The sequence below is a fragment of the Scyliorhinus canicula genome, chromosome 15 (assembly GCF_902713615.1).
Source record: "Scyliorhinus canicula chromosome 15, sScyCan1.1, whole genome shotgun sequence".
Taxonomy (NCBI): Eukaryota; Metazoa; Chordata; class Chondrichthyes; order Carcharhiniformes; family Scyliorhinidae; genus Scyliorhinus; species Scyliorhinus canicula.
In genome coordinates, this window is record NC_052160.1 from 122,790,588 (window position 1) to 122,804,232 (window position 13,645).

The 13,645-nt window shown below is 46.7% G+C and overlaps 1 protein-coding gene across 4 annotated transcripts in view; it reads right to left on the reverse strand.

Annotated features, from left to right (window-relative positions):
- Window positions 1–1,298: 1,298 nt before the first annotated feature.
- The window catches only part of LOC119978719 (complement decay-accelerating factor-like), a 66,292-nt gene continuing 53,945 nt past the window's right edge, over window positions 1,299–13,645 (reverse strand). For all 4 annotated transcript variants that reach the window (XM_038820553.1, XM_038820554.1, XM_038820555.1 and 1 more), the window contains 3 exons: window positions 8,835–8,873; window positions 3,084–3,153; window positions 1,299–1,691 (listed from right to left, as the gene is read on the reverse strand). In XM_038820553.1, coding sequence (XP_038676481.1) covers window positions 1,595–1,691; window positions 3,084–3,153; window positions 8,835–8,873 — 206 coding nt within the window. In that variant the 3' untranslated portion in view covers window positions 1,299–1,594. The remainder of the gene's footprint in view (window positions 1,692–3,083; window positions 3,154–8,834; window positions 8,874–13,645) is intronic.

Consider the following 13,645-nt stretch of genomic DNA (forward strand, 5'->3'; position numbering starts at 1 on the left):
ATGATAAATTGCACTTTAGCATCACAAAGATGTGCAGATCAGGTAGGGTTGCAGGGTTATGGAGATATGGCGGGGAAGTGGGCCTAGATAGGCTGCTCTTTCAGAGGATCAATACAGACTTGATGGGCTGAATGGCCTCCTTTTGCACTGTAGGAATTTGTCACAGGCAATACTCTATAGGCAAGCAATCTCAGTATTTGTAACCTGTACCTGATAGTGGGCATGTCTTACACCACAAATTGCAGTGAAATATCGCTCATATCCCTCACCTGCAGGTGTGCCTGTTGTTAGGAGCAGCATGGTGGTGCAGTGGTTAGCACTGGGACTGCGGCGCTGAGGACTTGGGTTTGAATCCCGCCCCTGGGTCACTGTCAGTGTGGAGTTTGCACGTTCTCCTCGTGTCTGCATGGGTTTCACTTCACCCCCACAACCCAAAAGATGTGCAGGTTAGGTGGATTGGCCACACTAAATTGACCCCTGAATTGGAAAAAAATAATTGGATGCACTAAATTTAGAAAAAAAAAGGTGCGCCCGTTGGAACAATGCCCTGGGCTTGTGTGTAATCAATTCCAGCCCTACTTGACCCAGAGCCGCAACACAGGTGGAATTAGATTTTATGGAAAATACCCAAGGTTTCTGGTTGAGGCCAATAAACTACGGTCACCAGGTTTGCAATTTTAACAGAAGTAATCTTTCATTATGGACAGTATTATAACTAAATGGACAAAAAATGCAACTGACTATCTACTAGCCCTTGCCCAATGCCCCCCCCCCCCCTCCCCTTCCTAACTCACCCCACACACAGACAAACAACACACACAGACAAACAACACAGAGGGGAATAGGTGGCAAAAAAGGAAAGAAAATGTCTATAAAAATAAAAAGATAAGGGTCTTTGATGCACTGGGATACCTTCTACTCAAAGTCTTTCTGAGGTTCAGGCCTTTGTTTTGGTACTTCTTCCTTGCAGGCTTGTGATTGTTTTCCCTGACAAGGTTGTCTACTTTCTCTGCAGACTCAGCATAATTTCAGGCTTACAGCAAAGTATGTGCCAGGTACTCACTGCTCTCAGAACAATAGAGCAGTACTTCCACTTCAGCAAGCAGGCGACAGAGTTCCATTCACTTCCGAGGTCTAAATATTTCTGCTAAGTTCTCTTAGAAAGCCTCACATGGGAAGACAGTGTCCTGGCAAGCAGGCTGTATCAAGAATTATGGGTACAAGGATCAAAATAATAATACAGAAGAAGAAAAGAAAGGGGACAAAGGAAATCAATAGGAAGGACTCTTAAACCATTCTTTGAACCACTGCTATCCAATGTTTACCAAAATTGCGATCTCGGTGCGTATATTTACATAATTGGGGTTATTTGGTGCAGTAGAACATTTAGGTTTCTTAAAATAATTCCCATTGAAAGTTAATTTTTGAGCAAATAAATTTCAATATTTTATATACAGACTTCAAAGTTTCAGGAGTAGCAGTAATATCACACTGCTTTCTGATTTCTCTCCTTAGTCATGGAGAACGTTACGAGTTTGATCCATTGAAATGAAAGGACTGGAATAGTATTTCCCCCAAGGTTGAAGAACATTCATCATAAAAGACTGCAGTTTCTATTTCCAATAAAATTAATTGTTGCTCGTTCAGTCTCCTTGTGATATTCTGGGAATTGACTCCCTGTTTTATAGGATCTAGGCAGAAAAGAAAGGTAACATATGAGAAACCAGCTATTGCAAAAGCTTTTCCACAAACTGAAAGTAAATACAGCAAATAAGAGTCAATCACATTCTGTGGGTCTGGAGTCACATGTAGGTCAGACCAGGTAAGGATGGCAGATTTCCTTCCCTAAAAAGCATTAGTGAACCGGTTTTAATCACAATCGACAATGGTTTCATAGTCACCATGAGATTTTTAATTCCAGATTGTTGTTGAACTCAAACCTCGCCATCTGCCGTGGTGGCATATGAACCCAGGTCCCCAAAGCATTACCTTGGGTCTCTGGATTACTAGTTCAGCAACAATACCACTGCCTCCCCCAGCAACAGGCAAAGCACTTCACTTTCAGTTGTTCCTGCCTGAATAAGATCCGAAGGCAAACACAATATGAAAGCAGTTTCTCTGTATCTCTTGACTACCTAAACATATCGACTGCGGTTAAAATTCTGGAGCATTCCACTGCAACTGCCAAATATCTTGTGATGCAAATATTAAGACGTAAGATAAAGTGCATCACTGAAACTAAAAGAAAATCAACATATCATTATTTTCTCAATGTAGTCCGTTAGAGGAAGGGGTCCAGCAGAAAGTGAGGTCAGTTATGTGGCACATCCAGGGACAATGATAAACTATTTGTTGGGACTGAACCTTCAGCAGTGAACCTTCAAATGAATTATGGGGATTCCTCTGAGGTAAAACTGACTTGCATTTATATAACAATGTTTAAATTCAGGAACATTTCTCAGAATGGTTTCCAATAAGGAGGATGCAGTAGACACAGATGTCACCAGTCCTATTGGATCAAAAGTTGAGGCTTGTGCTGAATCCAGGGTTGAGCAAGGTGCTGTGATTTTGTACTTGCAGATTTTGCTTGCCAACCAGAGAATTACTTTATCCTAATGGCGAATGTGGTAATAAGGTGGATAGGATCCGGAGAACAATCAGCTGTTTCAATGTCAGCTGACCGTGTTGCAGGTGCAATTTTGTGTTCCTATGAAGTATGTGAAAAGATAGGAAGACATGCATTTATAAAGCACCTATCACAATATTATGTCCTCCCAAAGAACTTTATAGCCATACTTTTGAAGTATAGTCACTGTTCTAAGGTAGGAGAAACAGCAGGCATAGAAAGCACCCACAACAACAATGTGATAACCAGAAAATCTGTTTTTTTTTCAATTACGTTGATTGAGGGTTAAATATTGACCAGGACAGTAGGAAGAACTAGCCTGCTCTTCAAAATAGTGGATAGGAGTGCAGGCATTCAGAAATGTACAATGATTTGCCAGTTTCTATTGCTGACCATGTCACCTAATTTACAAAAGCAGTGCCTGGAAATGTAACAATGAAGGAAGTCTTACACTCACCCATATTTTCTTCGGTCACAAATAACCTTGATTATAAGCAGTACGGTAGAAACAATGATAGCCGCGATTCCTGAAATTGATACAAGAAAGATGAGACCTGGTGTATTAGGGCCAGACACGTACTTCACCGTCCCAAAGGCTATGGAAGTCAATGGAGTGGAACATCGGACTGGGTAAAACAGATGGTGTGCAAACAGAATGTGCCCTATTCCACAAAGTGGGTTCAACTAAAATCTGGGTTTCACTGTGAAACGAATACATGTTCTCACACATTGAAAGACTGACGTTAAAACATAAGGGGCCTGCCAGCGAGGTTTGAGGCCAGCCTGCTGCCTACCTGCCACTCTTGGGCCTATTGAGGCTCTTAGGTGCCCAACTGTGGCCACTTCAGTGCATCACCCTGCCTCCGCCACTATCTAACATCCGGCGAGGGGAATCCCATGTCAGGTGGGTAGCCCCACAGCTTGGAGTCAGGCAAGAGGGTAATCTTCTTTGGCGATAAGAGGCACCCCTCCACCAGGTCAAAACCCACCTTCCTCCTCCCCCCACCCGACATCAGCTTCCATTACCTCCTCTTCCCCGGGGACTGCCTGCAGTGGCTACAGCTCAAACTTGGTGCTGCTGGGACTGCAGAGCTGCCAGCTGATCGGATCAGTCAGCAGCTCTCGAAGGCAGCATTTCCTCCCTAGGTGGGGATGGAAACTTCACCCTTAGCTCTGGAGTGTTAAATGGTGGTGGGGCTACCAGTATCGACAGGGGTGCATTCTCCATTGACTCTTCATGTGGTCAGGCAGGAAATCCTGCCACCTTAAAAATCCAGCACAAGGACATTTTGTAAAACAAATGTTTTAACAACAAGCTTACATTTATTTAAGAGTCCCTACACATAAGAAGATATTTTAGAGTAGTTCACATTAAGGAGGATCAAACTGAATGCCGAGCAAGAACTAAAATAGGAAAGCTGACAACATAGTTGGGGGAGAAGGGGGTGGGGGGGGGGGGTGAAAGAGGATTTTCAGCAAGCGTTCAATGTAAGGAATTGGAGGGAGTTGCAGAGGAGTATAGTGACTGAAAAAGTAGCCACCACTGATGGAGCAGAAGGCAGTGGGCGCGATTCTCCTAAAAGGGACCAAAGTCTCCAAGCGAGCGCGTTTAGCCACGTGTTTCCCAGCACTCACAGTGACGCACGTTGAATAAGGATGCCGAAAGGGGAGAGCGTGGCCAAGGCCGCACATCGTCCCATTTTGTACAGCGGGTAGCTCCGCTCACCAGAGCTCCCAAGTGTGGCAAGTGTTCAGGGTGCCATTTTTAAATAGCGTCCCGATCTCTGAGACCCCCAAAAGGATTCTTTTTTTTTTTAATTTAGAGTACCCAATTCATTCTTTTCCAAATATGGGGCAATTTAGCGTGGCCAATCCACCTACCCTGCACATCTTTGGGTTGTGGGGGCGAAACCCACGCAAACACGGGGAGAATGTGCAAACTCCACACAGACAGTGACCCAGAGCCGGGATCGAGCCTGGGATCTCGGCGCCGTGAGTCATCAATGCTAACCACTGCGCCACCGTGCTGCCCTCCCTCAAAGAATTCTTGACCTCCAACCAGCCCTAAGGCACTATAGGAGAGAGTCGCACCCCCCCCCCCCCCCCCCCCAACACCCATACCGAACATCCCTGGCTCAATTGTGCGCTCGCATAAAATACCAGCTTGGCAGTGCCAATCTGGCAGCTTGTAATGCCACCTGGGCACCCAATTGACACTGCATTGGTGCCAGGCTGGCACTGCCAGTGTATCCAGGTGGCACCAGCAGTGCCAGGGCACCATCAAGCCCAAAAGGCATGCACCTGGGGGCCTCCGACCCCCTTGGAGACACCCCCACGAGTGCCATTCCGTCTGGTCCCGGTTTCTGCGGACCAGTATCAAAAGGCACTTGCCCGAGTCTCCGAGGCGAATGGGTTGAACCCCAAAGCCTCAGGTATCTCGGGAATCTACACATTAGAGAAAGGCTTACTGCCCCATTCTAATATGCAGATTTGCTACAAAATGCAGGATTCACATCGCATCGTCTCGCGATATTGTGTTGAATCTCACGAGGCGTTGCGAGCCGGGTAGATCCCGGGGGCTGTTTTTCCAGCGCAGCTTGGCTGTAGGATCGCGCCCATTGCGAATCTCTGCAAAACAGTCACCCGGTCTGCGTTTGGTCTCTGCAATGTAGAGTGCACCGAATTGGGCGCAGAAATGCAATATACAGATTGAAGGAGATGCACGTGAAGCGCTGCCTCACTTGGAAAGGCCCTTGGATGGTGAGAAGAGAGGCGGTAAAGGGGCAGGTATTAAACCTTCTGCAATTGCATGGGAAAGTGCCATGGAAAGAGTGTGAAGTGTTGGGGATGATGGAGGAGTGGGCCGGGGTATCCCGGAGTGAATGGTCCCTGCAGAATGCTGATAGGGGGAATGAGGGGAAGTTGTATTAGGTGGTGGCAACCTACTGGACTTGGTGGAATGGCGAAGGATTATTCTTTGAATGTGGAGGTTGGTGCGGTGAAAAGTGACGACCTTAACCTGGTTCTGGGAGGGAGGGGAAGGGGTGAAAGCAGAGATGAGTGGTATGGGTCGGACATGGTCGAAAGCCCTGTTGACTACAGTGGCGGGAAACAACGATTAAGGAAAAATGAAGACCTGTTAGAGCACCATTTTGGATAGCGGCATCTTTGGAACAGGTTCGACGGAGGTAAAGGAACTGGGAGAATAGAATGGAGTCCTTACAGGATGTGGGGTGTGAAGAGCTGTAATCGAGGTAGCTGTGGGAGTCAGTGAGTGTGTAATGGATATTAGTGGACAGTCTTTCACCAGAAATCAAAATAGAAAGATCAAGGAAGAGAAACATAGTGTCGGAGATGGATCATGTGAAGGTGATAGAGGGGTGGAAATTGGAAGCAAAATGAATAAATTGTTCCAGGTCCAGACGGAAACATCAAGTGGCACCATAACAATCGCCAATGCACTGATAAAAGAGTTGTGGGATGGGATGGAGTAGGACTGGAACAAGGAATGTTCCACACACCCCATAAAGCAGGGCTGGGCAAACTTTTCCGTGAAAGGGCCACATTCAGAAATTCACAATTTTAAAGGGCCGCACAGTATATTAAGTAAAATAATTACTTCACCCGGTTATGATTCTGGGCGCCTCATATAGAACATAGAACATAGAACAGTACAGCACAGAACAGGCCCTTCGGCCCTCGATGTTGTGCCGAGCAATGATCACCCTACTCAAGTCAATGTATCCACCCTATACCAGTAAGTAACCCAACAGCTCCCCCCCCCCCCCCCCCCCCCCCCCCCATTAACCTTATTAAAAAAATAAATAAAAATAAATTGACTTGATCTTGGTGGGCCGCATAAAGACCTTTGGCGGGCCGCATGCGGCTCACGGGCCGTAGTTTGCCCACCCCTGCCATAAAGAGACAGTCAAAACTGGGACCCATGCAGGTACCTATAGCCACATCTTTGTTTTGGAGGAAGTGAGACATGTTAAAGGAGAAATTATTCAGTGATGGCAGGTTCAGCCAGATGGAGGAGAGTGGTCATGGATGGGGATTGTTCAGACCTCAGTTTGAGGAAGAAGCAGAGAACCCTCAGATCATCCTGGTGGAGAATGAAGGTATAGAGGGATTGGACAACCATGGTGAAGGGAGGCAGTTAGGGCCAGGGAACTGGAACTTGCGGTATGATGTAGGGCATTGGAGGAATCACAAATGTAGGTGGGAGGAGACTGGACAAGAGAAGAGAGGAGTTAAGACAGGAAGAAATGTGTTCAGTGAGACAGGAACAGGCTGACATGATGGGCCTACCGGGACAGTCCTGTTTGTGGTTTTGGGGAATGGGGTAGAAGCGTTCTGTCAGCGTTTGGGAAATTATGAGGTTGGAAGTTGTGGTGGGAAGATCGCCTAAGGAGATGAGGTCAGTGACAGTTCTGCAAATAATGGCTTGATGCTCAGTGGCCATTCAGCCTCTGTGACGTAGAGGTCAGTACGCCAGACAACAACAGCCCCGCCTTTGTCAATCTTCCTGTTCTCATGTCAACATGTCCGTCCTTGGCCTGCTACAACATTCCAATGAAGCCCAGCGTAAACTGGAGGAACAGCACCTCCTCTTCCGATTCGGCACATTACAGCCTTCCGGACTTAACATTCAGTCAAACTACTTCAGACTGTGAACTCTCTCCTCCATTTTCACCCCATTTTTATTTCTATCAATTTATTTTCATTTCTTCCATTGATCTGTTTGTCCCGTTCCCCCCCCCCCCCCCCCCCCCCCCACTTGGGCCACCTGTTCCGTGTTCCTAGTTGCCCTTTGACACACTGCTCACCTTTGTTCAGCCATTCACAAATTCTAATCTCCTTATGTGCCTTAGCCTTAATCACCCCAATTACATTCCTTTTGTCTTTCTGTCCCCGACATCTTTGTTTTTTTAATATAAATTTAGAGTACCCAATTCATTTTTTCCAATTAAGGGGCAATTTAGCGTAGCCTATCCACCTACCCTGCACATCTTTGGGTTGTGGGGGTGAAACCCACGCAAACACAGGGAGAATGTGCAAACTTAACACGGACAGTGACCCAGAGCCGGGATCGAACCTGGGACCTCAGCGCCGTGAGGCAGCAGGGCTAACCATTGTGCCACTGTGCTGCCCATCCCGACATGTTTGTTAATGAGCACCTATCACTGGCCCCCTATCCAGCCCCACTGCTCCACGCCACCCTCCCTTCACAACAGTATAAACCTGACCCCATTTCCAGGTCTCCCCAGCTTTGACAAAGAGTCACCCAGACTCGAAACATTAGCTCTCTTCTCTCTCCACAGATGCTGTCAGACCTTCTGAGATTGTCCAGTATTTTCTGTTTTTGTTTCAGATTCCAGAATCCGCAGTAATTTGATTTTATCGTCATATCATTGATCCTGTGCCAGTCCCCTGTGCTGAGTCATTGCAACCAGTGGCAGGATTTACCCTGCAGACAGTTCAAATCAAATGGGGCAGAGAGGCCGCATTGTGTGGGGAACCATCACTCGTGTGTTTTTTTTCCCCCAGAACTGCCAACTAATGACCAGAGGATGTTCTCACCATCCAATCCATGATAGTGATTGTGGTCTCAAAGCTGGAGGACCAATAGGAGCCGCTCCAGCACTGAAGATGTAGACTTTGCCAGTTCAACTTAAGTGAGGGACAAGCAGCCCAAGATGGAGTAGGCCTCTCTCCAACTTTTTAAATATTAACATTTTTAAAAAGCAGATAAGTCATTATTGAAACATAAGATCCTGAGGGGTCTTTACAGAGTGGATGTGGAGAGGATATTTCCACTGGTGGGAGAATGTAGAACTCAGGGTCACTGTTTAAAAATAAAGGGTCGGTCATTTAAAATAGTGGTGGAAACTTTGAATATTTTTAGGGCAGAGGTGGATAGGTTCTTGGTAACTAAGGGGGAGATAGGTTTTTGTGGGTAGGCAGGACACAGACTTGAGGTAATATCAGATCCATTAAATGGAAGAGCAGGCTCGAGAGGCAGAATGGCCTACTCTTGCTCCTTGTTCATGTTCACACAATGTTTTTTGTAAAAAATCATTTAAAGGGATGTAATGTCTTTAACAAGTTTTGTCAAAATTATAATTTGCTAGATGCATCATTTGAAAAATTGATTAATCGATATTTTTAAGTAATCCTTTGAGTAGTTTCCCGTTGTTATACTTACCAAAACATATCCATTTTTTCCAGTACCCATTGGAGGAATCTGCAAATAACCAAGAAAAACAGACTTTAGGAATCATCCCATTGAATTAATTTCTGTCCTCACAATCCATATGGACTATTTTGCAATTTAAATCATGGAAAAGCTGCATTGTTCCCAAAAAGGTCACCTGAAAATAAGACAGAGGGCCAATTGCTAGTAAAAATTGCATTCTTATCGTGGCTCTTGTGTACATCCCATTGTAGGAGGAAGCCGGAGCACCCGGAGGAAACACACACCGACACGGGGAGAACGTGCAGACTCTGCACAGATAGTGAGCCAAGCCGGGAATCGAACCAGGGTCCCTGGCGCTGTGAAGCAACAGTGCTAACCACTGTGCTACCATGCCGACCTTGCACCTCACTTCATGTGCCCTTGCTTTTTTTAATGTGCATATCGCTTTTGTCATAGTGTTGGGAAAAATAATGACACGGGCAGAATCTGGCAATTCTGCACGTGGCAACGGGCAACAAAATGTCTTGTGTGCCGCACTAAGACCTGATGTAGTGCATCTGGCCCACAGGTTGCCCACCACCACAGGCGGGTAGTGCAGGGGACTGCAACTAATTGGATAGCTCCATCAAAGTGGTAGCATAGGCTCGATGAGCCGTATGGCTGTAAAATACTTTGGCCGAGATATTCCAGAAAATCTGACCAACCAGCAAAAGGTTCATCGGCTTTGAGAGAGAATTTTGGGACCGGAAAATCCCACCCCTTTAAGGGGGCAAGTTCCGGGAGAGTCATATGACCCAATTGGCCAATGGGGCTCGAGCAGGTGAAGCCTGGGGGCTGAGCGTGGTTTTGCAGTTAGTTAGGAGTTTGGAGTCTTGGAACATGGTAGATTTTATTTCGCTGTCTCCATATAGTTTCTTGTTTTAATCAAATTTTAATATTCAAAAGTTGGAGAGAGGCCTCCTCCATCTTGGGCCGCTTGTCCCTCACTTAAGTTGAACTGGCAATGTCTACATCTTCAGTGCTGGAGCTGCTCCAATTGGTCCTCCAGCTTTGAGACCTCAACCACTATCATGGATTGGATGGTGAGAACATCCTCTGGTCATTAGTTGGCAGTTCTGGGGAGAAAAAAAACCCCACACGAGTGATGGTTCCCCACACAGGTGAGGATGGCAGATTTCGGGCTCCCTCGACGACATGTGTGAATCAGATGGACCTTTCTGTACTTTCATGGTCACCGTGACTGAAGCTAACCTTTTACTCCAGATGTGTTCATGAATTGATTCTAAGCTGCTGTACTGGGATATGAACTCATTCCTCAGGAGGCCAATAACGTTACCACTGCACTACCCATTCACCCCGTATGATGTTGCCTTTTAATTTGTTGACAGCTATTTGTGATGGCAGTGCAAAGGGCAGGCAAATACCGTGGTAGGATCATAGTGACGCGCACCATTGTCAGCCTGCCTCCCAGTAACACTTGTCAAGGCTCAGACGTACATCGTCGCTATTTTAGTGAGGTTATCCCTGGGTAATCAGTGCCGTCGGAATCAAACATCAACATACAGGCAATATCCTGGCACAGATGGGATGGGGAGAAAATTATCAATGAAAATTGTTTGAGGGGTAATTTGATCTGCTCACAGAGGTGAGGAGAAATCACTTTTTAATGTGTCGCCATCAAGCACTCCTAAGTATAACTGAAGATGAAAGCAAAGTCCTCTCTCCTTTACTCCTATATGCTTAGCCTTCACCACAGATCATTTCCCACTCATCATTGGTGCGATTTTTTCCCCATTTGTTTATCATTCATCCCTCTGACTCGAAAGGTCTTCGACTTGCAGTGTAGTATCCTGACAGACGGGCGACCACCAGGCAAGTTAACGAATGAAGGGTTGATTAAAACAAGAAATTATATGCAGACAGTGAAATAAAATCTGCCATGTTCCAAGACTCCAAACTCCTAACTAACTGCAAAACCACGCTGCGACCCCAGGGTTCACCTGCTCGAGCCCCATTGGCCAATTGGGTCATATGACTCTCCCGGAACTTGCCCCCTTAAAGGGGTGGGATTTTCCAGTCCCACAATTCTCTCTCAAAGCCGATGAACCTTTTGCTGGTTGGTCATATCTTCTGGAATATTTCGGCCAAAGTATTTTGCAGCCATACAGCTCATCGAGCCTGTGCTACCACTTTGATGGAGCTATCCAATTAGTTGCAGTCCCCTGCACTACCCCCAGAGTACAGAAATTATTCCTGCCTTCCAGGTGTTTATCCAATTCTCTTTTAAAATCCACAGGGCGGAATTCTCCGATTTCCCAGCCGCGTGTTTCTGGACAGCTCACTGTTCGTTGGCGGCAGCATTCTCTACTCCCGCCACCTGTCAATGGGATTTCCCATTGAAGCCACCCCACATCGCCGGGAAACCCAGCGGCAACAGAGAATCCCAGCAACCGGAGAATTCTGGCCACCACCGAATCTGCTTCCACTACCTTTTCAATCAATGGATTTCAGATCATAATAACCTATTGTATAAAATGAAATCTAACCCTGGCTGTTTTGCCAATTACTTTAAACCTGTCCACTATACCCTACAGCCAGTGAAAATTGTTTATTCTTATTTAAGAATAATAATCGCTTATTGTCACAAGTAGGCTTCAATGAAGTTACTGTGAAAAGCTCCTAGTCGCCACATTCCGGCACCTGTTCGGGAAGGCCGGTACAGGAATTCAACCTGTGCTGCTGGCCTTGTCCTGCATTAGATGCCATCTGTTTAGCCCACTGTGCTAAACCAGCCCCTTATTTAAGAACAAAGAACAGCACAGCACAGGTACAGGCCCTTCGGCCCTCCAAGCCTGCGCCGATCTCATGTCCTATCTAGACCAACCGCCTATACCTTTCATACCCCGCCTGTTTATTTGCCTATCCAGGTAAGTCTTAAAGGTCAGTAACGTATCTACCTCAACCACTTCACTTGGCAGTGAATTCCAGGCCACCACCACCCCATGTGTAAAAGATTTCCCCCACACATCTCCACTGAACCTATCCCCCCTCACCTTGAACTTGTGCCCCCTTGTAATTTTCAATTCCGCCCTGGGAAAAAGCCTCCAACTGTTCACCCTATCTCTACGCCTCATAATTTTATAAACTACTATCAGGTCGCCCCTCAGTCTCTGTCTCTCGAGGGAGAACAATCCCAGTTTATTCAATCTCTCCTCATAGCTGAAAGCTTCCATACCAGGCAACATCCTGGCAAATCTTTTCTGTACTCTCTCCAAAGCTTCCACATCCTTCTGGTAGTGTGGTGACCAGAATTGGACTCAGTATTCCAAATGTGGCCTAACCAACATTCTATATAACTGTAACATAATTTGCGAGCTTTTATACTCGATACCCCGTCTGATAAATGCAAGCATGTCACATGGTTCTTTACCACCATTTCCATCTGTGCTGCCACTTTTAAGGAACTGCGGACCTGCATGCCCAGATCTCTTTGTGTCTCTATGCTCCTGATGGTTCTTCCATCTATTTTATAGCTCCCACCTGAATCGGATCTATCAAAATGCATCACCTCGCATTTGTCCGGGTTAAATTCCATCTGCCATTTCTCCGCCCAATTTTGCAGCCTGTCTATATCCTGTTGTATTCTCTGACACTCCATCACTATTCGCAACTCCTGAAAGCTTAGTATCATCTGCTAACTTGCTAATCAGACCAGCTACATTTTCTTCCAAGTTAATTATATATATTACAAAGAGCAGAGGTCCCAGTACTGATCCCTGGAGAATACCACTAGTTACAGACCTCCATTCGGAAAAACACCCTTCCACTGTCTTCAATGGCCAAGCCAATTCTGAATCCATCTAGCTGGTTCACTCCGACCCCATGTCATTTAATCTTTTGCACCAGCCTGCCATGAGGGAACTTGTCAAATGCTTTACTAAAGTCTATGTAGACAACTTACACAGCCCTTCTCTCTTCAAACATTTTTGTCGCCTCCTCAAAAATTCAATTTAATTAGTGAGACATGACCTCCTTTGTACAAAACCGTGCTGTCTGTCGCTAATAAGACCATTCACTTCCAAATGTACATAGATCCTCGGCTGGATTCTCCAGTTGCCGACACCAAACTCGCACTCGGTGGTTGACCGGAGAATCCGTTTTGACAGCGAAATCGAGGGCGGAGCCTGTTTTCGATCCAAAACGGCATTATTGGTGAGTATCCCGCACGCCGTTGACACAGCCTCAGGGCGTAATTTGAAGGCCCTCCCCCGATGCTCCGCCCCCAATGGCCCGACTTCCCGACGGCATGGATCACTTGTGGGCTGAGGTTTCATCAACCTCGCGTGGCGGCTGCGGACTGTATCCAATTCCGGCACAGTCGGGGGGGGGGGGGGAACCGTTCCACTGGCCAGGGAGGCTTAGGCTGGAGCCGGGGAGACTGGTGGGGGCTGGTCCGAGGGTGGGAGGGGGTTACAAGGGGGAACTATCTGGCAGGCCGGGTCCACGCGTGGCTGGCATCATGTTGCACGGCGCGACCACCGCAGGTCTCCGTCGTGCGCATGCGTAGCCACAGACTTGCCAATTCTCCATCCGTATCTGCAGGGAAGGTTGAGGGTTTTATGTGGCGCAGATGCTAGTCCCCGCATTGGTGTGGGGGCGCCGCCGACTTTTTGGTCGTAATACTAGACACATGCCCCGGACAAAGCCTCAAAATCGGAAAACCTCTGGGAATCTTTTTACTCCGTCAAAACTCTTCAGTTTGAGCACATCTATTAGATCTCCCCTTAACCTTCTCTGCTCAAGGGAACATACAAACAATC